The sequence below is a fragment of the Rhinoderma darwinii genome, chromosome 1 (assembly GCF_050947455.1).
Source record: "Rhinoderma darwinii isolate aRhiDar2 chromosome 1, aRhiDar2.hap1, whole genome shotgun sequence".
NCBI classification, from domain to species: domain Eukaryota; kingdom Metazoa; phylum Chordata; class Amphibia; order Anura; family Rhinodermatidae; genus Rhinoderma; species Rhinoderma darwinii.
In genome coordinates, this window is record NC_134687.1 from 477,277,681 (window position 1) to 477,305,276 (window position 27,596).

General features: G+C 45.6%; 1 protein-coding gene and 1 long non-coding RNA gene across 3 annotated transcripts in view; one reads left to right on the forward strand and one right to left on the reverse strand.

Moving 5' to 3' along the window:
- The window catches only part of ABCB9 (ATP binding cassette subfamily B member 9), a 137,988-nt gene extending 125,851 nt beyond the window's left edge, over positions 1–12,137 (forward strand). Inside the window, exons 11-12 of one of the 2 annotated variants that reach the window (XM_075834099.1) lie at positions 9,574–9,710; positions 11,791–12,137. In XM_075834099.1, coding sequence (XP_075690214.1) covers positions 9,574–9,710; positions 11,791–12,048 — 395 coding nt within the window. In that variant the 3' untranslated portion in view covers positions 12,049–12,137. Of the gene's footprint in view, positions 1–9,573; positions 9,711–11,790 lie in introns of those variants that run through there. The other variant, XM_075834100.1, reaches the window with a different exon arrangement.
- LOC142658390 (uncharacterized) overlaps positions 1–27,596 on the reverse strand; it is a 78,733-nt gene that overhangs the window by 28,587 nt on the left and 22,550 nt on the right. Inside the window, exons 2-3 of the long non-coding RNA XR_012850121.1 lie at positions 13,499–13,650; positions 11,923–11,982 (exon numbers count right to left, since the gene is read on the reverse strand). This is a non-coding gene — a long non-coding RNA (uncharacterized LOC142658390). The remainder of the gene's footprint in view (positions 1–11,922; positions 11,983–13,498; positions 13,651–27,596) is intronic.

The following is a 27,596-nucleotide window of genomic DNA, read 5'->3' on the forward strand; positions in this document are numbered from 1 at the left end:
GGAAGGGTCTATAATATATTGAGGGGTCTCTTCAGAGTCCTCCGTCTCAAACGACTGGGATAGAGCATCGGCCCCCACATTCTTGTCAGCGGGAGCACAAACTGGAATCGGGCGAAGATCTGCGACCACCCGGCTTGACGAGGATTTAACCGTTGTGCAGACTGGAGATAGGTAAGATTCTTGTGGTCGGTAAAGATGAGGATAGGATGTATGGCGCCCTCCAGCAAATGTCTCCATTCCCCTAAGGCCAATTTGATGGCCAGTAACTCTCGATTCCCAATGGAGTAATTGCGCTCAGCGAGGAAAATAATAGTAGTAGACACACTCCACTGCCTTACCCTTGGAGTTTCTCTGGAACACAAGTGCACCTGCACCAACAGGAGGAAGCATCAACCTACAAAGAGAACTATCGAGATATGTCCGGATGATGGAGAATCGAGGCTGAAGTGAAGGCACTCTTGTGGCTGTTAAATGCTGACTCTGCCTCCGGGGTCCATATTTTAGCGTTCACACCCATCTTAGTAGGGGCAGAAATAGGAGCAGTCAGCGATAAGAAGTTTGGGATAAACTGTCGGTAGAAATCTGCAAATCCCAGAAATTGCTGTATGGCCCGAAGGCCCTGAAGACGTGGCCACTCTAAGATGGACTTCACCTTCTCTGGATCCATTTTGAGACCTCGATCGGAGACTATATAGCCCAGGAAGGGTAGAGAATTTTTCTCAAAAATGAATGTCTCTAGTTTAGCATATAGACGATTCTCCCTTGGCCGCATCAGGACTTGACGAACATGCTTCCGATGCATTGTTGGATCTTGTGAGTAGATCAGGATGTAATCGAAATACACCACCACATAGAAATAGAGGAGAACCCGGGAGAGGTTATTCACGAATTCCTGGAATACTGCTGGAGCACTACACATACCAAAGGGCATCACAAGATACTCGTAGGGTCCGTCTCGGGTGTTGAATCCGGTCTTCCACTCGTCACCCTGACGAATTCGGACCAGGTTGTAAGCCCCACGTAACTCCAGCTTAGTAAAAAATCTTGGCTCCACATATGCGATCATAGAGCTCCGAGATTAGTGGCAAGGGATACTTGTTCTTGACCGTGATGTGGTTAAAACCGCGGTAATCGATACAGGGTCGAAGAGATCCATCTTTTTTCTTTACGAAAAAGAACCCAGCTCCTGCTGGAGAACTAGACTTCAGAATGAAGCCCCTCTCAAGGTTCTTCTGGACATAAGCCGACATGGCCTGGGTCTCTGGCAAGACGAGAGGATATACTTGTACACGAGGAGATGAGGCGTCTGAAAGCAGTTCTATTGGGCAATCGTAGGATCGGTGAGGAGGAAGAACCTCAACTTCCTTTTTGCTGAAGATGTCCGTGAAGCCAGCATAATGTAAAGGTAGTCCAGAGAGTGCCTGAGGCAGAGAAGGCTGGATAGGACGAACCTGTGGCAGGCAGCGTTGAAGACACTTGGAGCCCCATTGGCGGACCTCTCTCCGGAGTTCCAGTCTAGAACCGGAGCATGTGAACGAAGCTAAGGAAGACCCAGCAAAATAGGATCGACAGCTTTAGGCTGGACAAAGAAGACAATTTGTTCCGCATTGAGGATTCAGACTTGAAGACTCAGCGGTTTAGTCCTGAGCAACATAGGATCAGGCATAGGTTGCCCATTCATCGAGGCAACAGCCAGGGTTCTCTCTAGAGGAACCGTGGTGAATTGAAGATGATCTACTAGATCCTATTCAATAAAGTTGGCCGCGGATCCGGAATCAAGCTAGGCAGAGACATTATGCGTTTTTTTCGCAACAAACAATGGTCATAGAAATTGACAATTTGGGAGAGGATTTGGCTACCGGTTTTGTTCCACCTAGGGTTGTCTCTCCAACCAACCTTAAGCGCTGGAGTTTCCCGCCTTCTCAGGACATTGACTCACAAAATGACCTCTGAGGCCGCAATACAAACAAAGTCCAGACATTCGTCTTTGCTGTTTTTCCTGAATGGACAATTTGAGTCGGTCCACTTGCATGGGTTCCTCAGGTGGAACAACCGTATAGGGTAGCAGGGGTTGCTGAAACTTGAGTGCCAGTTTAGGGTACTTTTTGTCTCGATAAACCTCCTGGACCTGTTCCTGGATTCTCATGTGGATCCGATTTGCTAACAAAATGAGGGCATCCAGGGTGGATTGAAGGTCATGGGCGGCAATCTCATCTTTTTATTTGCGAAGACAGACTTTGCTCCTTGCCGGAAAGTCACAACTAAGTCCTCACTGTTCTAGGCCAGCTCTGCTGCCAGGGTGCAGAACTGGATTGCATATTCTCCAACCGTGGTCTCACCTTGACGGAGGGTAAGAAGGGATGCAGCTGAGGAAGATGACCGACCAGGTTCCTCGAAAACCGTGCGGAAAGTCTAGGGAGACAATTGCAAGTTGGAGATATCAGGAACCTCACGTTCCCAAATAGGATTAGCCCATGCCAGGGCCTTGACAGTAAGGAGAGATGATTAAAGCAATCTTGGTCTCATCGGAGGGAAACAACCTTGCATGCAGCCTGAAGTGAATCTGGCATTGATTAATAAATCCTTTGCTTCCCCGTCATATCGAGATGGTAGCGGCAAAGAGATTCTGGAGTCAGCACTGACAGGAGGAGCAGCAGCAGGAGTAGGTACCGTGGCGATTGCAGCAGGAGCATCAAATCGATGCTCGATGGAGTTCACTGCCTGTAGGAGCTGATCCTGTGGTGACTGAGAGTCTCGCATGTCCCATTGCATTCCTTGGAATGCTGTCGTGGTCTTGGGCTGAACAGGCCATGGACCCCGCTGAGCGTACTGTCTTGGCTGTGGGATATGTGGACCCACTAGACCACTCCGCCGTAGCGGAGGAGCAGCTGGCCAAACAATAGTCAATAACAGTCACTCGGGCAAGAGTACCTGGGAGGATGTTTAGGCAGATGCTCGGAGTTGTAGACATGTGGCACAGGTGATGCTTGACGTGGCAGATGATACCAGACGTAGCAGATGATACCAGATGTGGCAGAAGATACCAGACGTGGCAGATGTGGCACACACAACTTCAACAATAGGCTTAGGAACAGGAACTAAACACATACAGGATACGGGAAGCAGGAAACTGGAACACTGGAAGCAGGATATAATTAAGGGACCATTTGCATATACGAACACAGGAAGACTAACAACGCTCAGGCAAGGAGAGGAAGGGTGGAGCCCTTTTTAAAGTCCAGGGTATCACTGGGTTGATTTGGAAACTTTAGACAGGTGTGCGCGCTTGCCCTTTAAGGACAGGACTGAGAGGCACGCGCTATGGGACACAGCAAAGCGCTGCAGCCGTGTGTGTCGGCGTCTCTGAGGAGGGAGATGCCGACATGAAGATACAGTCTTGCGCTCGTGGCTGCCGGCCAGTGGAACGTGCCGGTGGTCAGCGACTGCGGGAATAATACTTACCCGTCCCCGATGTCTTGGTCTACGTGGGCCTCCCTCTGCCCCCCAGCGTCTGGTTCCACATGCCAATTTTCAATCTATCACCTGCTATAAAAGCTCCTCCTACTCTGGTAGTCATTGCTCAGTCCTGCCATGGTGGACTTGTGGCATGAAACAGTCTTCCACAACCTTACCTTCGTAGCAGAGTTTGGCTTTCTCACCCAGTTCTAAGCCTCCTACACAGGTGTTTCTGTTAGTTAAAGAGGCTCTGTCACTAGTTTTAGTAATGCCCTATCTCCTAGCTAATCTAATAGGCGCACTCACACTGTAAATGCTAGTGAAAATTGTGTCCCAAAACGTTTATTATTTTAAAAGTTATGAGCTTTTTTCTAAATATGCAAATGAGCCTTTAGACAACTGGGAGGGACAAGCAAGCGATTCTCCTGAGTTGGAGCTGCCTCACATCCTCTGACCCTGTCCTATCAGCATGAAGCTGCTTCACTCACAGTATGAGATAGTCTAGAGGGAAGGGGGATCACTTCAAACAGCCATATCTCGGGCTGTGGACCACCTAGAACAGTGGTGGCATATGAAAGAGGACATTGAATCTTCCATATGACACCAGGATCGCAGTTCTAGCTGTGACGCAACCTGAGATATCGCCAGTTGAAAACAGTCGGGAATGTAAGCAGTGTACTATTTGATCAGGCAGTGAAGGGGGAGAAGCTGTATGCTGATTGGACAGCGTCATGCAGAAAATATTAGACCGCTCAGAGTGAAAAAAAAAAGTAATCTCCTATTTGGCTATTAGAGCCACATTAGCATATTTTGAAATATGCTCATAACTTTTAAAATAATAAACATTTTTTTTAAATAAATCACACTGTATTTATCAGCAGCAAAGCACCTATTAGGAGATAGGGAATTAGTAAACTGTTGACAGAGCCTCTTTAATGACTGTGTTTCAACCTACATATGAAAATGATGATCATTATCACCTGTTTGGTAAAATTGGTTAATCATACACCTGACAATAATCCTACAAATTTCATGACTTTGTGCTAGTGTACCTAAAAAAATTGATGTTGTTTTGAAGGCAAAGGGTGGTCACACCAAATATTGATATGATATATTCATATGTCTATAGCACGCAGGTACAAATATATGCATTATGCGTCATTCAGCTCCAGCAGACCTGCTCAGAAGAGAGCAGATCTGCTCTGCCACTGGACAGCGCGGGAACGGGATCAGAGTATGTAAAGTTGTTGTTTTTTCTACTAAAACTGTGAGTGGCATTATCTACAGTGGGGGCTCTATCTACAGGGGTGGGCTATATGTGGAGCACTATCTATAGGGGGAGCTATGTGTAGGGCACTATCTATAGTGGTGGGCTATATGTGGGACACTATATACAGGGGTGGGTTACCTGTGGGGCACTATCTACAGGGGGCTATATGTGAGGCACTATCTACAGAGGTGGGCTATATGTGGAGCACTCTCTATAGGGGGAGCTTATTGTAGAGCACTATGTACAGTGGTGGGCTATATGTGGAGCACTATCTATAGAGGAATATATATGTAGGGCAGCACGGTGGCTCAGTGGTTAGCACTATTGCCTTGCAGCTCTGGATTCCCGTATGCAGGCACTTATCTACAGAGGGCTGTATGTGGGGCACTATCTACAGGGGCTTCTATGTAGGGCACTATCTACAGTGGCTCTATGGGGGGGTCACTATCTACAGGGGTGCTATGGGGGCACTATCTACCGGGGGCACGGTGTGTGTGTTTGTGTGTGGGACACAGTGTATGGTACTATTATAATCAGGGACACAGTGTATGGCGCTATTATAGTTAGAGGTGCAGTGTATGGCACTATTATATTTAGAGATGTTGAGAATTTTATCTTCGTTTATAGGTGCGGAAATGTTTTAAAAGTGAGAAGCTGAAGACATCTGAGCGGAAAACTGCAGAAATGGGTCGTGGCCGGGAGAAATCCATCATAGATGTCTGGACCGGAGGGAGAAGAAAAGAGAAAAAGAATTAGAACTAGATGTCTGAGACATCACCGGTTAGGCACTTAATGTAAATGTTTATTCTGCCTCTAATCAGTACTGTCACGTTGGGTACATGGACCCACTGGGCCGTACCGCCTTGACGGTATGGCAGCTGGCCAACAGGACACAGGTCACAGTCTATAGTTCGTATAGTGTACCTGTGGAAGCTCAGACAGTAGCAAGACTGGCTCGGCTGTGACCAAGCAGCAGGCAGGCGCCAGACGTGATGTAGCAGGACAGGCGTGGTACTCTGCACAACATGACTACAGCTCAGCACGGCACTTGACCAGGATAGCACGGGATACAGGTTACAGGCAGAAGGAACGGGAAACACTGGGAACTGGAAAACACTAGGAGACCATTTGCTTAGACAAACTTAAGATAGGACAACAACGCTCAGGCAAGGCAGGAGGGGGCTGGGGCCCCCTTATAGTCCAGGGTGCTTATGAGCTAATTTTAACTTCAAGTCAGGTGCGCGCGCTGGCCCTTTAAGAGCGGGCACGAACATGCGCACGCACCCTATGAGACCCGGCTGAGGTAAGCGGAAGTGAGCGCTGTCGTCTCCTGAGGCGGAGGCTGGGGCCAGCGCTTGTAGATCCATGGCTGCGGCCGTCAGGCGTTGAGTGAGCCTGACGGCCCGCGGCCATGGGCATGACAAGTACTGTAGTCACTGTATGGTCTGCAGCGAGATGATGGGTGGTTTGATTAAGATATGATTTTTTTTTATGAAGCAGCATCTCCCAGCATTTCTTTACTATTATTCGGGCCATGCTGGGAGCTGTAGTTTTACGCCGTCCGAACCTATACGCCAGTGGTTGCACTACATTGAGCTGTATTTGTTCTGGTGTTGTATATATGTACTGAGCTTTGTTCTGGGGCTGTATATATGTACTGAGCTTTGTTCTGGTGCTGTGTATATGTACTGAGCTTTGTTCTGGAGCTGTATTTATGTACTGAGCTTGGTTCTGGTGTTGTATTTATGTACTGAGCTTTGTCCTTGTGCTGTATTTATGTATTGAGCTTTGTTCTGGTGCTATATATATATATATATATATATATATATATATATATATATATATATTGAGCTTGGTTCTGGTGTTGTATATATGTACTGAGCTTGGTTCTGGTGTTGTATATATGTACTGATCTTGGTTCTGTTGCTATATTTAAGTACTGAGCTTTGTACTGGTGCTTTATATATGTATGAGCTTGGTTCTGGTGTTGTATATGTGTATAAGATTGTTCTGGTTCTGTATATATGTACTGAGATTGGTTCTGGGGATGTATATATGTACTGAGCTTGGTTCTGGTGCTGTATTTATGTGCTGAGGTTGATTCTGGTGCTGTGTAATGACGGGGTAAGGAGACAGACAGATGAGCCCTAATCTACCCGCCACTCAGTCCCTGCCTACTTGCACAACTTGTCCTAGGCGACAGCGTACAACTGGGTGATGGTCCCTACGCTCAATATGTGCACGAGAGACAAACAGACAAGGGTACACAGAGGTTAAGGGAAATTGGGCAGTTGCCCATTTCAACACCGTGAGCAACAAGAGTAGTGAACGAGCCGAGTCAAACCAGGAGTGTACGAGGTACCAAACGCAGAGCAGGAGCGTAGTCAGTAAAGCCAGGGTCAAAATGAAGCTGAGGTCAATAGTAATAGCTGGAACAGCAGAGCCAGGAAACAAGTGAAAATCACAGGCAAAGACAAGAAGCAAATGAAGGTATACATAGACCGAGGGCGGGAGCTTGAACCGTCTGGCCAGGCTGTGATAGGTTCTCCCACTCCTCAGCCTACCAGCCTGAGTGGTAGCAGATCGAGTCACTCTATCAGACCTAGGAGCAGATTCAGACTGATTAACCACGGGCGTCGACACAGAAGCTGTGTCTGGCAGATCCTTTACATGCTGTATATATGTCAGAGCTTTGTTCTAGTGCTCTATTTATGTACTGAGGTTGGTTCCGGTGCTGTATATACGTATTGAGCTTGGCTCTCGTGCCGTATATATGTATGAGCTTGGTTCTAGTGCTGTATTTATGTACTCAGCTTTGTTCTGGTGCTGTATATATGTATTGAGCTTGGTTCTGGAGCCATATATGTCAGCGCTTGGTTCTGGAGCTGTAATTATATAGGATATATTTATAATAACAAAATTGCAGGGCAGATGGAATTGTTCTCAATTCATTGTATATTTAATGGGAACCTGTCTGGTAGTTTTAACCCCTTGAACCGCACCATGCGGTAATACATGACCTGACAATATTTCCAAATGTATATTTTTTTTCAGATGCAGCAAAATTTATAAAATCAACTTTTAAAATGGCGCACACTATATGCTCATTACTCATCAAAGGGTCATGGGGCGGTGCCGCTATCCTGAAGAGTCACATAGTCCTGCTTCCACACCCACCTTTCCATGTTTGATTGACATCCCCCTGGCTGATACAACTTTCTCGGATGCGCCATTGCCTTGTACTACTTGGGGGGCTGTGTGGCACTATATACAAGAGGGGGCTGTGTGGCACTACTAAGGGGGGCTGTGTGGCACTACTAGAGGGGCTGTATGGCACTATTTACAAAGGGAAGGGCTGTGGCTCTATCTACAGGGGTCTGTGTGGCGCAATCTACAGGGGTCAATTCTTCTGTGTGGCACTATCTACTAAGGGGGGGCTTTGTAGCACTATCTACTAAGGGGGGCTGTGGCACTATATACAAGGGAGGGGGGCTGTTTGGCACTATATACAGGGGGAGCTATTTGGCACTGTATACAGGGGAAGCTGTATGGCACTATATACAGAGGGAGCTGTATGGCGCTATATACAGGGGGGTTGTATGGCACTATCTACAAGGGGGAGGGGGCACTATCTACAAGTGGGATGTGACAAAAACTACATGCGGGGCTGTATAGTACTGTCTACAGGGGGGCTGTATGGCACAATCTACAGGAGGCACTATCTATAAGGGGGGCTACATGTGGCACCTGGGCGGTGCCACAGTCAAGAGTTTGCTATGGGGCCCAGTCTTTCCTAGTTAAGCCCCTGGATGATGGAATACCAGTTAGTAACTGCTATAATTGTCGAGAAATGATTAGGGCCTGGATTAGTGTTTTAGCAGAGTTTTATATCTTGAATTACAGATGTTGAAAATAATCTTTAGGTGAAAGCTGCTATTTGGGAGTACTGTCAGAACTGTATAAAGGTGAGATGTGAGGCAGATATAACTAAAGGGCAGTTGGCCTGAAGACATCAGGTTTTTTAGGCAATTCAAATAGAGCAGTAAACAGACAGAGCTCAGTTATTGAAAGATTGGGGTTTGAGGTACATCAGGGACATGGCAACAGAAATTGTGTAAAGGTACAATCCTGACTAGTCATTTACCACTTTGTGTGAAAAAGTGTCCCATGATCTGACAATCTAGGAGGTTTTTTCATACACATGTGAGCTGGCATATGATTGATAAGCTTGATGCTTAAAATAGAGAGTTCCAGACAAAAAAGAGAAAATTAATGATTATGTGGAAATTATGGGATTTTAGATTAGCTAGGTTTAAGAAAATGGGATTGGGAGCAAGTGGGTAGGAATGTAGAGGAGTAAAATGCAGTGAATTCATCCTCTGCTACAAGGTCAAAAGCAAAAAATGTATACACTGTAAAACACTGCTGCTGGGTTAATCTGATATGGTGGATATTCTAAAAAAAAATTCTTAAAGTCTCTATATCTTCTCAATTCTAGACTGTTGGGACCCCCTAATGATTCTCAGAATGAAGGGGGTGCACGGGTAGTTAAGCGCTGTGGTTCCTTCAGTTTTTGCCTGCACAGCTCTGTTTCTGACTATCCACTTCGCAGGGGAATGCAACACATTTACATTTACATAAAAGGAGCTGTGGTGCAGTTCCCTGCACAGCGGCACTCCCACCCACCCACCATGGGAAGCTATGTTTTTTTAGGGTTGGCAGGAGTTCCAGTAATTTTAATGCAATGTATTGCTTTACAGAATAACACAAAATCTATATTTACTGTATCCATTCCAAAACCTTACCATTAATAAATTCCTTACCATTGTTGCTTTTCTGTGCTTCAGAAACGGGAGAGAAGGGTGCACAGCTCTCAGGTGGTCAGAAGCAGAGAGTTGCTATTGCTAGGTCTTTAATCCGGAACCCTAGAGTGCTTATTTTGGATGAAGCTACCAGTGCACTAGATGCAGAAAGTGAGCATGCGGTAGGTCCATTGCATTTTAAAGCTGCTTTAATGAGCATTTCTAGGTTACTATTCATTTTAATCCTGCATTAATGTTAGAAATAAATAGAAGTCTCAAAAATGTGAAATCTCTTATATTTTTATTATAATTTTGTATACTTTTTTCATTAGCTGCATGTGCAAAAAAAAGTATAGTATTTAATTATCTGACCCAACACCCCAAAGCTTATACATCCCTTCCATGCTTTATTCCATGCCGCAGTCGGGTTCCCACCATATCCATAAGAGGCTTTCCCTACTAAAGCAAGCCTTGCTGATCCTGTCCAGAAGGTGTTCTAGGCTGATGCCTACTATAACCTAAAAGGGTTAGATAATTTCCTAGAACAAAAAAGTATTAGCTCCTATGTGTAGAAATTTTTTACTTCCCCTTTCCCATCCCTTGGTTGAACTTGATGGACATGTGTCTTTTTTCAACCGTATTAACTATGTAACTATGTATGTAACCTTACCCCCTTATGGCATAACGATAACCTGAGCAAATCGAGAGACCGTGAAAATGCCCCCTTGTGGAAGAGGGCGGGTTTAATATATTTGGTGACTTTCTTGTCTCCAGATTCTCAATCCCCCTCCTTCTGGTATTATTTATCGCTTTACAAGGTCCTCCTGGACAAGAATGTTACACACGCAGAGGAAGGAGCCGTGACTGATGAACAGTGGAGCTTAGCCCTTGAGACACCTAAATTATTTTCCCCTAATTATAGTAAACGGGCCATGCAGTTGTATATTTTACATCATGCCTATTATTTGGCGCGTTTTCTGTGTGAACCCAGCCTTAGGTGGGGTTTTTGAATGTTATTAATACGAACTTAGGATGGACTCTAACTGCTACCTTTGTTATGTACCATGCAAGTAATGATTGCCTTGCTTTCGTACATTCATCTCAAAATACAGATTTTAAATTTTACCTGTTAATGACATTTATAGATATGTACAATTTCAATTTTGTAATTATCCAATAAACTTCATTTAGTGTTACAAAAATATTTAAAAAAAATGTTCTCTCTGTGTGGTTTGGGTCCGCTTTAAAAGTGCCACTCTCCCTGAAAAATAACCTAAAGTGAAATGCGTCACTGAAAGGCTAGGGAGTACCTTTGTCATGGGTTTTCACCGTAATTTCTGACTGGTTCTTGACCAGCCCCTTTAAATTTATTTAGGTGGTAAACCAAAGTAACATTTTCAGCTACACAAAAACAGTTTAGCTAAAAGCTTCTCATTTGACCCCATACTGGGTTACTACAATCTATTTCTCACCTAGTTTTATCATATTAATTGTTTTTTATTTTAATACATGGAGGCTTCCATTCCCCAGAGCAGTTTGTCTAATTTTATATATTTTACATTAGATTTAGACATGATATTCCACCTTTTCATTTACAACTTAACGTATACAAATGTCTAATTTTCTTACAAGTTTGTATCTCAACTAGATTAAGCATAATAATAAATTCCTGATTTATATATAGACACAGGGCCTGCTATGTATGTTTTTCAGATGTAATTGTGACAATTGTTATCAAATGTTATCATTCATAATATAAATTATATTAGCGTGCATTGTTTCCTATGTACCTCTCAGTATAAAGGCCCTTTTACACTGGCTGATAAGCAGCCAGTGTAGCGAGCACTGATCATCGAGACGTCGTTGATTGGCTATCGTTTGCGCCTGTCACACGAAGCTATGGACGGGGACGAGCGGTTCTTACTCCGATCGCTCGTCCCCATCCATTATTACCATGTTTGCAGCGCGTCTCCCTGTTTACAGGCAGATGTGCTGCCGACAACGATAATCTTTTACTTCGATACGACCAGCAGATGAGCGAGCGTTTTCTTAGTCATCTGCTGGTCGTTCCACTGTTTACACAGGGCAATTATCGGCAACGAGCGTTATATTAACGCTCGTCTGCTCGATAATCGTCCTGTGTAAAACCCCCTTTACTTTTATGCTGATAATAATCTTGAATAAACATGAGGGACTAGTATTTTCGTGATTTCACACATATGTGCAACACATAAGTAACTGTTGATGATTCATCCTTCACAGATCCAGCAAGCGATGAATAGTGATCTGCAGGGTCGCACAATGCTAATAATAGCACACAGACTGAGCACTGTGGAGAAAGCACACAACATCATTGTTTTAGACAGAGGCAGAGTGGTGCAGCAAGGGACTCACAAGGAGTTGATGGAAGAAGGAGGACTTTATTCCCAGCTTGTTCAACGGCAAGTTTCTGGCCTTAAAGCACAAGAAAAAGATCATACCATGTCACTACATGTTCCCACAAAAGATGCAAAAATGTGAGGGCTAAAATGTACTGGCATAGGGGAACATTTTTATGGGATTACTTGTATAAGGCTAAGTTCACACCACCGTTAGTATACGTTTACCTCTCTTCCATCAGAGGAAGAGAGGATTGAAAGCTTAAACAAAAAGCAATGGTTCCGTTAGAATTACCATTCATTTCAATGGTAATTATTTTGGTCAGTTGCTTTCTGTTTGTCTCCATTCACTAGGTTTCCATTTTTGTTTCTTCACGGAAACAAAAGTTCTGCAGACTGCACATTTGCTTCTATGAAAAAAAAAACGGAAACCTAGCGAATGGAGACAAATTGAAAACAACTGAAACAAAAGAATTACCATTGAAATCAATGGTAATTCTAACGGAACCGTTGCTTTCCGCTTAATCTTTCAACCTCTCTTCCTCTGATGGAAGAGAGGTAAACATATACTAAAGGTAGTGTGAAAGAAGCCTAAGGAGTTAGATACAATTGTAGTATTAAAAAAACATACAACGATGTAAGGAAATAACTACTGGACCATGGTTAGAAGATTTCAACAATTGACTTCAATAAAAAAACAACTGAATATTTCTGTATCCTAAATGATTTGCCACACAATATTTTGTGGCTTTCATAATTTATGTCTTGGCATGATACCCTGGTTTTAAATTGTAGTATTGATTTTATAACTAAACTGCTTATGAATGACTGCTGTAGCAAATAAGAAAGTATTTCTATTTTTTAAACCATAGCCCATGTTTGGAGCTACTTGTATTAATAAGATAACACTAATAACTAACATAGGAAGTCACTATCACAAAGTAATTATAGAAAATAATTCCTTTTACACGGCTGTAATATGGGCACATTTAGCGTCCATATACTGAAGAAACACCCAGAACCATCCACATTTCCACTGAACCAAAATTGGATTACCATAGGGCAGGGGTCCGCAACCTTCGGTACTCCAGATGTTGTGAAACTACAACTCTCAGCATGCCCTGGCTGGAATAATAAAGCCTTTGGATGTTAGTGCATGCTGGGAGTTGTAGTTTCATAACAGCTGGAGTGCTAAAGGTTGCTAACCCCTGCCATAGGGTTTTATGTTGACCTAAGTCCTGTATAGTTAAATCACAGGAGGTCTAGGCAGTGGCGGATTAAGAAGACCATGGGCCCTGTGCTGTTACCCAAACTTGGGCCCCCCTTACGCACTGCCGCCCTGCTGCGCCGTAACTATTTTTAACACTACCTTGTTGGGCAAGCATTAACAAATGGGTGTTACGATTCCCCTTGTCACAGGGCTGTGTCCCTACATACTGATAGTATCACACTGTGCAGGGACACATCCTCCTGACAAGGGGAATTGTCTTATCAGTCCTGGAGTTCAGAAAGACTTTTTGTGAAATACAAGGATTTCCCATAACAAACATGTCAGGAGAGGTGACAGATTCTCTATATATCTAGTGACTCACAGGTGACGACGTCTCAGATTCTAGTAGTTTTTTTCCTCTTTTCTTATCCATCCGGTCCAGAGCTCATGACGACTTCTCCCGGCCATGACCCATTTCTGCAGAATTTGCCACTCAGATGTCTGCGGCTCCTCACTTTTCCAACATTCCCACACCTATAAACGAAAATAAAATTATCATGGTGCCACATACTGTGCCCCTAAATATAATAGCACCAAACACTGCGTGCCTGAATATAATAATACCAAACGCTGTAAAACACCACGTACACACAGCCCCCTGTACATAGTGCCACACACAGCCCCCTGTACATAGTGCCACACACAGCCCCTGTAGATATTACACCCCCCCATAGATAGCGCCACACACAGCCCCTGTAGATATTACACACCCCCCTATAGCTAGCACCACACACAACCCCCCATAGAGAGCGTTACACACAGCCCCCTATAGATAGCGCCATACAACCCTCCCCCTCTTGTAAATAGCGCCACAGAGCTCCCCATGTAAAGAGCGCAACACACATACCGCTGTGGATAGCGCCACACAGCCCCCCCCTTGTATATAGTGTCACACAGCGCTCCACCTTAGTATATAGCGCCACACAGCCCCCCCTTGTGTATATAGTGTCACACAGCGCTCCACCTTAGTATATAGGGCCACACAGCGCTCCTCCTTGTATATAGGGCCACATAGCGCTCGCCCTTGTATATAGGGCCACTTGGAGCTCCCCATTCTATATAGGGCCACATAGCGCTCCCCCTTGTATATAGGGCCACTTGGAGCTCCCCATTCTATATAGGGCCACATAGCGCTCCCCCTTGTATATAGTGCACACAGCGCTCCCCCTTTGTATATAGTGCCACACAGCGCTCCCCTGCCCCTTGTATATAGTGTCACAGAGCACTCCCCCCCCCTTTGTATATAGTGTCACACAGCGCTCCCCTCCCCCCTTATAAAATATATATTTTACTTACCTTGCTGGGTTCTTGTGGTGGCTGCTCAAGCTGGACGCATGTGAAGCCTCCCGACTAGACGCATTTGCAGACCGGCGTGATGCAGTACCTCATCACGCCAGCCTACGCAGGGAGTCTTCCCAACGCCTGATAGGCTGCAAGCCTAAGGTGGCCTGTAGCCTATAATATTTGTTTGTATCTGAGGACTCAGATACAAATTAATGTGGCTGCGCTAGCACTGGGGCCCCCTCCGGTGCTTGCGACGCCACCGGGCATGAGGGGGCCCGTGCGGTCTTGTGCGGTTCGAGCGGCCTTGGGCCCCAGGCTACAGCCCGAACCGCCCTTATGATAATCCGCCACTGGGTCTAGGTATTTGGCTGTTAAGGCCCTTTTACACGGGCCAATGATCTGGTGAACGAGCATTCGTTTAAACGCTCGTTCCCAATCATTGCCCTGTGTAAACAGGGCAGCAATCATCCGATGAATGAGCAAAAGCTCGTTTGTCGGCTGATCGCATCTTTAATGAGGACAGAAAAATGGTCACTAATCAGCAGCACATCTTGCTGTGAAAAAAAAGGAAATGTGCTGCCAACATAATGCAAACTGTATGGGGACGAACAATTATGAATTGTATTAAAGGCTTTGTACACCTATTGAAATAAAAAAAAAGCTTTTATAAAAATGTCAGTGTGATTGGTGTAACTTTCAAAATACTTTTTATTAAAAATAATTTTTACTTTTTGAGATACAGCACCTTCTTTGTATTCTGTATACAGAGAAGCTGTATCGTGTGCTAAAACCTGAATATGTCAGATCCGTGGGACTAACGGGTTCAGTGACAGCGGGTCCTGCATGTCTCTAACACGCAGGATCCACCTGTAGTCGATCACATCTAAGTTGTGAACTTCGATGCGATCGATAGCAGCTCGATCCTGATTGTCAGAGACACTCAGGACCCGCTGACACTGAACCCGCCAGTCCCGCTGACCTGACGGATTCAGGTCTCAGATACAGCTTTTATGCATACAGGATACAAAGCTAAAAAGTATTTTGAAAGTTGCACCAATCACAATGATATACATTTTATTAAAAAACCAAAACAGACTTCTGGTTCCGGCGCCAGCATGTAAGGACGCACAGAGGGAGAGCTCCCGCCTCACCCCTGCAAAACCCGCTGATCTAGCCGCATTCCACGGTGCAGACATGCCATAAACACAGTGGAGGTCGACATTCATCTCCCCAACTGGCACACGAGACGCTGGCGACTGGACTGGGCCAGGACCGCCGATACCCTTCATAGTCTACGTTTGAGGCTCATTGCCCGTGGAGGAGGAAGAGGCTGCTAGACAACTGAGGTGAGGCTAACTATGCCCCCGCTGACCGCCTACTTTAAACTGTGAAGAGACTCAGATGTAACGAGCCACGCTACAGATTATACTCTGACTCCATGTGAGTACCATCACTTCCGGCCGCATAGCCGCCATTACGCCCGGCTGTACACGTGCTCGCTGTGAATAGAGCTTACTCACTAACAATCATGATATCCTGCTTTCCCCTATATCACTAGCTTTTATATAGCACGTATTATATTGGCTGCTCCTAAGGACCGTTATGTGCTGCGAAGTGGACAAAAATCCAACCCTCTGAATAACACTGCTGACATGGCGGACAGGGTGACAGATACGCGATTCTCACAAATATCTGACCCTGTCCGGAGTGAATTGGATCTGGATCATGTGGGAGGGGACCCAGGCCAGGAGGAGGAGGCTAGTCCCCATGATAGATTATAAGAAGTTGGCCATAGAAGTGGCGCGGCGCATCACTCCTGACATCCAAAAGACCTTGGAATCCACGATTCAGGCCTCCTTCAACAGACTTCAAAATGAAGTGAGCCAACAGGGTTCTAGATTAGATGAAATGGAACAGACACTTGCTCTGCTGGAAGAAGAAAATGAAACCATACTGTAATGTCGGGGTAGGGAGACAGACAGGTGAGCCCTTATCTACCCGCCACTCAGTCCCTGCCTACTTGCATGGCCCGTCCTAGGCGACGGCGTACAACTGGGCGACGGTCCCTACGCTCAATAAGTGCACAACAGACAAACAGACAAGGGTACACAGAAGCTAAGGGAAATGGGGCAGTTGCCCACGGCAACACCGTGAGAAACAAGAGTACTGAACGAGCCGAGTCAAACCAGGAGTGTACGAGGTACCAAACGCAGAGCAGGAGAGTGGTCAGTAAAGCCAGGGTCAATTTGAAGCAGAGGTCAATAATTCTAGCAGGAGCAGCAGAGCCAGGAAACCAGACAGAATCACAGGCAAAGGAAGATCAGGAAATGAAGGTATAAATAGACCGAGGGCGGGAGCTAGCTCCGTCTGGCCAGGCTGTGATAGGTTCTCCCACTCCTCACCCTACCAACCTGAGTGGTAGCAGATCGAGTCACTCTATCAGACCTAGGAGCAGATGCAGACTGATTAACCACGGGCGTCGACACAGAAGCTGTGTCTGGCAGATCCTTTACAGTACCCCCCCCCCTTTTATGAGGGGCCACCGGAGGTTTCCTCGAGGTAGCCAAGGACTGGGAGCAGCGTTTCAGGGAGGCATGAAACACGTCGTGTATTTGAAAAGACGGGGGTAACTCCAGCCGGAAGGTGACAGGGTTAAGGACCTCAATGACCTTGTACGGCCCTATATACCGGGGAGCAAATTTTTGGGACGGGACTTTAAGACGCAAATTTTTTGAAGATAGCCACACCAGATCCCCGACCACAAACAAGGGGTTAGCAGAACGTCTTCTATCTGCCTGAGTCTTTTGTATGCTCTGGGACGCCTCTAGGTTCTTCTGAACCTGGGCCCAGACTGTACACAGTTCCCGATGAACTACATCTACCTCTGGATTTTTGGAACCACCAGGTGAAATGGAGGAGAACCGTGGATTAAACCCAAAATTACAGAAAAAGGGGGAGACCCCTGACGAGTTACTGACCCAGTTATTAAGGGAAAATTCGGCGAGGGGAATCATATTGACAGTCGGAGATAAAACACCTTAAATATTGTCCTAGAGACTGATTAGTCCTCTCAGTTTGGCCATTAGTTTCAGGATGGAAGGCCGAGGAGAAGGACAGATCAATCTCCAAATTTTTACAGAAAGCTCTCCAAAACAATGAAACAAATTGTACCCCTCTGTCAGAAACAATATTGACAGGAACCCCATGGAGACGCAGGATATGTTTGACAAACAAGGTAGCTAACGTCTTGGCATTGGGTAGTTTCTTGAGGGGCACAAAGTGGCACATCTTACTGAAGCGGTCTACTACAACCCACACCACCGACTTGCCTTGAGATGGAGGCAGATCGGTGATAAAATCCATGGAGATATGGGTCCAAGGTCTCTGGGTAATGGGCAAAGAACATAGTAAGACCGCTGGTCGGGACCTGGGAGTCTTGGACCTAGCACAAATTTCACAAGCGGCGATGTAGGCCTTAACGTCTTTAGGCAACCCAGGCCACCAATAGTTTCTAGCAATGAGGTGCTTGGTACCCAGGATGCCTTGGTGGCCAGATAGTGCAGAGTCATGATTTTCCCTGAGTACCCTCAGCCGGAATTGCAGGGGAACAAACAGCTTGTTCTCAGGAAGGTTCCCGGGAGCTGAACCTTGATCAGCCGCAATTTCGGAGGCTAAGTCAGAATCAAGAGAGGATATGATTATACCTGGGGGCAAAACACAAGCAGGACCTTCCTCCGAAGGAGGGCTGGCCATGAAGCTACGCAACAGTGCATCAGCTTTAATATTTTTAGACCCAGCCCTATAGGTGACCACAAAGTTAAATCTAGTAAAAAACAACGCCCATCGAGCTTGTCTTGGGTTTAGCCTCCGGACAGATTCTAGGAAAACCAGATTCTTTTGGTCGGTAAGGACACAGGGACAGAGATGGGTGAGGGACCTGGTACCCTAGGACAAGACAGCACCCACTCCCACCACGGAGGCGTCAACCTCCACGATGAATGGCTCAATTTAGTTAGGCTGAATCAGCACTGGGGCAGAGATAAAGCACTTCTTAAGGTTCTCAAAAGACTGGACCGCCTCCAGAGGCCAGCGGAGGAGATCAGCACCTTTGCGAGTAAGATCCGTAAGAGGCTTAGCGATGACCAAGAAGTTAGCAATAAATCTCTGTAATAACAGGGATAGGGAAACAGACAAGTGAGCCCTAATCTACCCGCCACTCAGTCCCTGCCTACTTGCAACGACCCGCCCTAGGCGACGGGGTACAACTGGGCGACGGTCCCTACACTCAGTAAGTGCACGACAGACAACCAGACAAGGAAACACAAAGCTAAGGGAAATGGGGCAGTTGCCCACGGCAACACCGTGAGCAACAAGAGTGGTGAACGAGCCGAGTCAAACCAGGAGTGTACGAGGTACCAAACGCTGAGCAGGAGAGTAGTGAACAAGCCGAGTCAAACCAGGAGTGTACGAGGTACCAAACGCAGAGCAGCAGAGTAGTCAGTAAGCCAGGGTCAGTATGAAGCAGAGTCAAATAGTTCAGAAGCTGCAGCAGGGCCAGGAAACCACACGAGAAGAATCACAAGCAAGGAGGAACAGGAAAGGCAGGTATTAATAGACAGAGGGCGGGAGCTAGCTCCTTCTGGCCAGGCTGTGATAGGCTCTCCCACTCCTAAGCCTGCGATCCTGAGTGGTGGAAGATGGAGTCAGTCTCACAGACATAGAAGCAGGTGCAGACTGATTACCTATGGGCGTATACACAGAAGCTGTGCCTGGCAGATCCTTTACACATACACTGTAGTAGCATCCATTGAACACGGCTTGTAGCCATTAGTAACCTGTTCTATATCACATACAATGTCAGTGGCTGAAGCATAGACTATAGTAGCATCCTCTGAACACGGCTTGTTGCCATTAGTAACCTGTCCTATATCACATACAATGTCAATGGTGAAGCATACACTGTAGTAGCATCCACTGAACATGGCTTGTTGCCATTAGTAACCTGTTCTATATCACATACAATGTCAGTGGCTGAAGCATACACTATAGTAGCATCCACTGAACACGGCTAGTTGCCATTAGTAACCTGTTCTATATCACATATGATGTCAGTGGCTGAAGCATACACTGTAGTAGCATCCACTGAACACGTCTTGTTGCCATTAGTAACCTGTTCTATATCATATACGATGTCAGTGGCTGAAGCATGCACTGTAGTAGCATCCACGGAACATGGCTTGTTGCCATTAGTAACCTGTTCTATATCACAAACAATGTTAGTGGCTGAAGCATACACTGTAGTAACATCCAATAAACACGGCTTGTTGCCATTAGTAACCTGTTCTATATCACATGTAATATCAGTGACAGAAGCATACACTGTAGTAGCATCCACTGAACACGGCTTGTTGCCATTAGTAACCTGTTCTATATCACATACGATGTCAGTGGCTGAAGCATACACTGTAGTAGCATCCACTGATACAATGTCAGTGGCTGAAGCATACACTGTAGTAGCATTAACTGAACACGGCTGGTTGCCATTAGTAACCTGTTCTATATCACATGTATTATCAGTGACAGAAGCATACACTGTAGTAGCATCCACTGAACACGGCCTGTTGCCACTATTAACCTGTTCTATATCACATACGATGTCAGTGGCTGAAGCATACACTGTAGTAGCATCCACTAAACACGTCTTGTTGCCATTAGTAACCTGTTCTATATCACATACGATGTCAGTGGCTGAAGCATACACTGTAGTAGCATCCACGGAACATGGCTTGTTGCCATTAGTAACCTGTTCTATATCACATACAATGTCAGTGGCTGAAGCATACACTGTAGTAGCATCAACTGAACACGTCTTGTTGCCATTAGTAACCTGTTCTATATCACATACAATGTCAGTGGTGAGGCATACACTGTAGCTGCATCCACTGAAAACGGCTTGTTGCCATTAGTAACCTGTTCTATATCACATACGATGTCAGTGGCTGAAGCATACACTGTAGTAGCATCCACTGAACACGGCTTGTTCCCATTAGTAACCTGTTCTACTGTATATCACATATAATGTCAGTGACAGAAGCATACACTATACTAGCATTCACTGAACATGGCTTGTTGTCATTAGTCTCCGTTTCTACAGGATATGAATGACCTGTAGGGGGCAATATTTCTAAAGGTGCTGCAGTCATATCTATTGCACCATGCACATTTTCATCACAATCATTAGGTACGGCCGGGCTGTACTCCAGGTTACCATCATCAACAATCCCAAGCTCTAGGGAAATCTCCTCAGATACACCTGGTCTATTACATGGTACGTCTGTGTCCAAGGACACATCCACCACCGCATACACCTCACTGCCTCTATATAACAGTTCCCTCTCTGCTGCAAAATTTGGAAACGTCTTCTCGGCATCTCTGGTATCAACCTCTAGGAGAGAACTTTCAGTTTTACTCAGGGTCACCCCTACAGCTTGCATTTTGTCAAATTCACCCACTCCTTCAGTGAAACTTCTTTCATCATAGTCACTCGCAGATGCACAAAGCAGCTGGTTGCCAGTACCAACCACAGTCGTTTCACCCAAAACTGACATGGCAACATTATTCTCTAGGTTACTATTAGTAACAGCACACACATCACATGTGACACTCTCAACGACAGCCTCCAGGGGCGCACTTGAGCTCATCTCTTCTATCCCGGCTGCTGTTTCTTTACCAGCCCGTTCACACGTTGCATTTACCTGTTCAGACTGTGTGACCTGTTCATGTGTTACAGACATGTTAAGTGCAAAACTGGACATTTCGTTAGTGTCATCACATAGCTGTTGTATGTAATTTTCTACAGATATTACAGGAAACACATTTCTATCATCAGACACAGTTACAACAGGTGCATGTCCATGGAACTACTGTCCTGTACTGAAAACATGATTACAGTACGGGACAGTTGTCCGGCAGCGAGGCAGGGACTCCTAGCATCGTACATAACTATGATGCTAGGAGCCCGGCTCCCTGCAGTGTGTTCGGTCCGGGACTTGCGGCCGAAACACGTTCCGTCCATCACGGACGTAACATGCTCGTGTGAATCCAGCCTAAGACTCATTGTAACAGTCTCTGAACTTTCACAACTCAGCATAAACATTTACAAAACAGTTCAAAATAAACCCTAGGCTAACTAAACATACAGCTTCCCTAGCTATCAGGGTGAAAGGCCTCCTGCCCAGCACCTCACAACAAACGTATGTTCTCACCAGAACTTCTGACTCCCACAGGCTGCCAATACCGGTCTTGCTCAGACTGGGAGCATCGTGTGAATAGATCACACCTTTCTTAAAGGAAAGGTGTTATGAATTTTTTTTAAATAAATGTATGTGTTTTTATTTAATAAAATATTCTATTGAATTAACAATTTCTTACTTTACTGGGGGCTGCCATGTTTTATTTCATCTGTGTATATGTCTCTTAACAACATATACACAGATGGAATACGGCAGCTACAGTGCTTAAGATATAACGAACGTCTCCAGTTCATTGTGTCCTCTGCTTCTGCTATCTCGCTCTGTACTGCGCAGGCGTAGTTCAGAGCGACCCAGCATAGAAGCTGGTTTGTACGGGGAAAGCCGGCACCATTTTGAAGACCAGCCGCACTGCTGGTAAGGTGTGTGTGTGGCTGTCTCTCACTCGCGGGTGCCCCCTCCGCAACCCCCCTCGCGACCCCCTTGCACACCTGCTGTATGTGTGTAGCAGAGCTGTGTGTGTGTGTACAGAGCTGTGTGTGTGGCAGAGCTGTGTGTGTGTAGCAGAGCTGTGTGTGTGTAGCAGAGCTGTGTGTGTATAACAGGCTGTGAGTGTAGCAGAGCTGTGTGTGTAGCAGAGCTGTGTGTGTAGCAGAGCCATGTGTGTGTGTGTAGCAGAGCTATTTGTGTGTGTAGCAGAGCTATTTGTGTGTGTAGCAGAGCTGTGTGTGTAGCAGAGCTATGTGTGTAGCAGAGCTATGTGTGTAGCAGAGCTGTCTGTGTGTCGCAGAGCTGTGTGCGCGGCCGTGCAGCATAGCACACACATAACCCCCAAACATGCAACTGCGCCACACACAACCCCGACCACTGTGGGGGGGTTGTGTGCAGGGTGCTTGTGGGGGGGATTGTGTGATTGTTTGCGTGAGCATGTGTATGGGGGGGCTACATGCAGGGTGCTGTTGGGGGGTGTCTATGGGGGTGGTTGTGTGATGGTTTGCGTGGACGCTTTTTTCACATGTTTTTTTACGTATTTTGTGTGCACATTTTGGCGAATAATTACGACTCCCATTGACTATGGGAACATTTGGCACGTTTTACGTGCAAAGGACTTGACTCAACACTTCATTATTTACACAACGCGTTTTTTAAAAACAAACTTCAACACCGGTGAGAACTATGTCCATCAATTATTTCCTTTAAAAACGCAACAGAACTGCAGCATTACAGAGACATAAAACGCATGCAATTTGACCGCATGCGGTTTTCAAATGCGACAAAACCGCATCAACGACGCACCGTGTGGCCTTACCCTTAGGGCTTATTCAGACGAACGTGATATACATCCGTGCAAAGCGTGTGATTTTCACGCGCCTCGCACGGACCTATGTTCCTCACACCGGAAATTTATATATAACTGGTCTGGAGGAGGCTGAACTCTTAATGGTTGGTAGGGGATCAAATACTTATTTCTCTGTGCACAATGCAAATAAATATATATCATTTTGACTATGTGATTTTCTTTTTTTTTTTTATATATATAATCTATCTCTCACTGATAAAATTAACCTAGCCTAAAAATTCTAGACTGTTCATGACTTTGACAGTGGGCAAACTTACAAAATCAGCAAGGGATCAAATACTTATTTCCTTCACTGTATATATATATACACACATATGTGTGTGTGTGTGTGTGTGTGTGTGTGTATGTGTATATACACACACACATATATATATATATATATATATACACAGTGAAGGAAATAAGTATTTTATCCCTTGCTGATTTTGTAAGTTTGCCCACTGTCATAGACATGAACAGTCTAGAATTTTTAGGCTAGGTTAATTTTACCAGTGAGAGATAGATTATATAAAAAAACAAACTGAAAGTCACATAGTCAAAATTATATATATTTATTTGCATTGTGCACAGAGAAATACATATTTGATCCCCTACCAACCATTAAGAGTTCAGCCTCCTCCAGACCAGTTACACGCTCCAAATCAACTTGGTGCCTGCATTAAAGACAGCTGTTTTAAATGGTCACCTGTATAAAAGACTCCTGTCCACAGACTCAATTAATCAGTCTGACTCTAACCTCTACAACATGGGCAAGACCAAAGAGCTTTCTAAGGATGTCAGGGACAAGATCATAGACCTGCACAAGGCTGGAATGGGCTACAAAACCATAAGTAAGACGCTGGGTGAGAAGGAGACAACTGTCGGTGCAATAGTAAGAAAATGGAAGACATACAAAATGACTGTCAATCGACATCGATCTGGGGCTCCATGCAAAATCTCACCTCTTGGGGTATCCTTCATCCTGAGGAAGGTGAGAGCTCAGCCGAAAACTACACGGGGGGAACTTGTTAATGATCTCAAGGAGCTGGGACCACAGTCACCAAGAAAACCATTGGTAACACATTACGCCGTAATGGATTAAAATCCTGCAGTGCCCGCAAGGTCCCCCTGCTCAAGAAGGCACATGTACAGGCCTGTCTGAAGTTTGCAAATTAACATCTGAATGATTCTGAGAGTGATTGGGAGAAGGTGCTGTGGTCAGATAAGACTAAAATTGAGCTCTTTGGCATTAACTCAACTCGCTGTGTTTGGAGGAAGAGAAATGCTGCCTATGACCCAAAGGACACCGTCCCCACTGTCAAGCATGGAGATGGAAACATTATGTTTTGGGGGTGTTTCTCTGCTAAGGGCACAGGACTACTTCACCGCATCAATGGGAGAATGGATGGAGCCATGTACCATCAAATCCTGAGTGACAACCTCCTTCCCTCCACCAGGACATTAAAAATGGCTCGTGGCTGGGTCTTCCAGCATGACCCGAAACATACAGCCAAGGCAACAAAGGAGTGGCTCAAAAAGAAGCACATTAAGGTCATGGAGTGGGGTGGATAGGGGGCGTGGCTTAGTGGCGCATGTGAGTGGAGGCATAAACCGGAGCTCCCGCTGCCGATATCCTGCAGAATCATCCTAAGACTCACTTCTCCTACCGGAGACATACCTGAGGAGAGAGGGGAAACTGTGGTGATCAGGGAGACATAATTCTGGACGCATCGGAGGTTGTGATGACCCGGTCCAGGAGATCTAAGACGGCAGAGGACGGTGAGCTGGGGGCGCAAGATGGCGCTGACATGTGCTCCTACGCAGTGAGCAGGGATGTGAGAGGGGCGGCGGCATCGCGGCTGGAGCGCTTTGCCAGAAGAACCCCTGTGAAAGGTGATGTGGTGTTATAGGTAAGAGAATCAAAAGTAGGTTACTAGGAGGTAATTTCATAACTCCCTCTGACACAGAAGATACATCTGATTTGCATAGGAAATGCAGATCTTTGGCCATCAAAGGATGTCCACTGTCTGACAAATGTTTAATTGGCTCTTTCCTCACCAAGGTGCGAGATGTGCTGATTAAGGATTTGTCACTAGGGCTGACCAAACATCCTGACCAAACATCTAAAGCTATGCAAATGGATGCCTGTGGTGTGTCTGTCTGTGGACCAGGAGAAACATGGGAGAATGGCATGGTGTTCAAAGAAAGTATGATACATCAAGGCAAACCCCGTCATAATTTATATTTGTAATGACCCACATAGCTAGTTATGATCAGGGAAAATAGCCCTCATATATATGTCAAATTCAGATCCCTACACTCAGAGGAACTACCTGGGATTGGCTATTGGCTAAAAACATGGGCCTATTATAGTGGTGTTTGATATGCCCTGGTTGGTAAATGTCTGCACAGGTGAATGCAGGTAATATTATATTTCTAGGGGATTCCTGCAAGGACACATGATCACTTTTATGTTTCTCTATAGAAATACAACTGTGTAATGGGAGGAGTACCCTTCATTATCATATGAACAGCCTCCTCTCAGTGACATCACCAGCCAGTGAACTGGAGGGAAAAAACTGGGTTTAAAATGCCATGAGAAGTGAAGGTCAGTGTCAGTCGTTGGGGATCCATATCTCGGTTGGAGTGACTGCCCATATTTTCAGCTGTCCCCACAGCCAGGATATCGCCGCTGTACATCAGTAAGGTTTTGTTCTGTTTCTTTTATCCCTTTTATTTGCATAAACTGTTTGATTGCATTGTAACTGTATGTATATTTTTTATCTTTTATTCTGACAACTATTTTATGTATTGCACTGCACTATTGTGTATTAAATCTGAAATATTTATAAGTCTCTTCCTTGTAGTCTTACAGAACTTAATCTTCCGAAGGTGAGGAACGTTACCTGTATTTTATGTTCAATTTAGATAACCTGTGTTATAGGAACTGGTGTTAAGGGAACATAGAGACTTAGGCCCCTATTGCCTAGATAAGTATAGGTGGTGGTAGCATACTGTGGTATAAATTATTGGGGTGTTGGAAACTACGGGAGTAATTTAGCATAATCCTGTCATCTAGAGTAGGTGGGCGTGGATTTATGAGGTAAATTAATAAACTCAGTAGTGTAGTTCACCCCTGTGACGTGACCTGAGATCGGCGATCGTCACAGATTGGTGGCAGCGGTGGGATAGTGTTATTGTCATTTACACTGTTAAAGACGTTAAGTGTTTTGTTTAAGAAATTAACCTTTACACTTAAGGGCTGGAGTATCCTTGAAAAGAATACCACAGTCCACAAGGAAGAACTCAGTGCATACTATTTGTCAGCTAACATACACACGTGCAAAACAGTTTCCCTTCCCCTTCTTGTTTTTTCTTTTCTTTCTTTTATTTTGAAAAAACCGCTGATAAGATGGCAGAGGTGTATAGAAATAAGAGGAAAGATGAACTGCTAGTCCTCTGTGAGGAGAGAAGGCTGGACGGAACGAACAAAAGTAAAGCGGAACTGATCCTAGCATTGGTGGCAGATGATACACAGCTCCACCATCCCGAGGGACCAGAGCAGGAAACTTCAGCCTCAGAGGAACGGACAGGAGACTCCAGTCAGGAACTGGCTGGGCATGGCAGTACCAGCAGTACCAGGTCTCAAAACGGTATGGAGTCTTCTCTTTCTCTAATCCTCCAGCAGATTGGCAACTGTGATCCGAATATGCGGATGCAACTGGTGATGCAAGAGCGCCAAGCAGAGCGAGAAGCTGCACAACGCCAAGCAGAGTTTGCGGAACGTCAAGCGGAGCGAGAAGAACGCCAGGCAGAGCGGGAGTACCAGCTCAAGTTGACCCAAATGCAGCTGCCAAGTGCTTCATCCTCACCTCAGAGTGAGTCCACAGGCACAATCAACCTTAAACCCCGTCTAGAGCGTTTCCCTGTCATGGAGAAAGACGGCGATCTGGATGTTTATTTGAAAGGTTTTGAAAAGGTCTGCAGACAATTCCAACTGCCACCTGCAGACTGGGCTAAGTATCTGACTCCAGGGCTGAAAGGCAAAGCTCTGGAGGTGTTTGCAGCCCTGCCCACAACTATCGATCAAGATTATGAGGCTATTAAAAAGGCCTTAATCCAACGATTTAACCTCACCCCAGAGGTATACAGGAAGCGATTTCGGGCTTTGCAGCGCGCGGGTACTGACAGTTACTCAGACCTGGCCGATGGACTAAAGAACCACTTCAGGCAGTGGACGCAGGGATTAGCTGTCAACACTTTTGAAGATTTGGAGGATCTGATGATCATGGACCAGTTTCTCCACACCTGTCCTATGGAAGTACGACAGTTTATTTTGGACCGTGAGCCCAAGACCCTGGATAAAGCTGCCCAGATAGCGGATGTATATGCCGCCAACAGAGCGCCAGAGGCGCGAAAGCCTGCTGTTCCAGGCTGGAAAGGGGGAAAGCCCCCTATTAACACTTTTGCCCCTACTCGCAGATCACTAGGAGGTGTTGCCCCTGCCCCACTTCCCAGGCCTGCTGTTGATAATCGCAGGTGTTTTG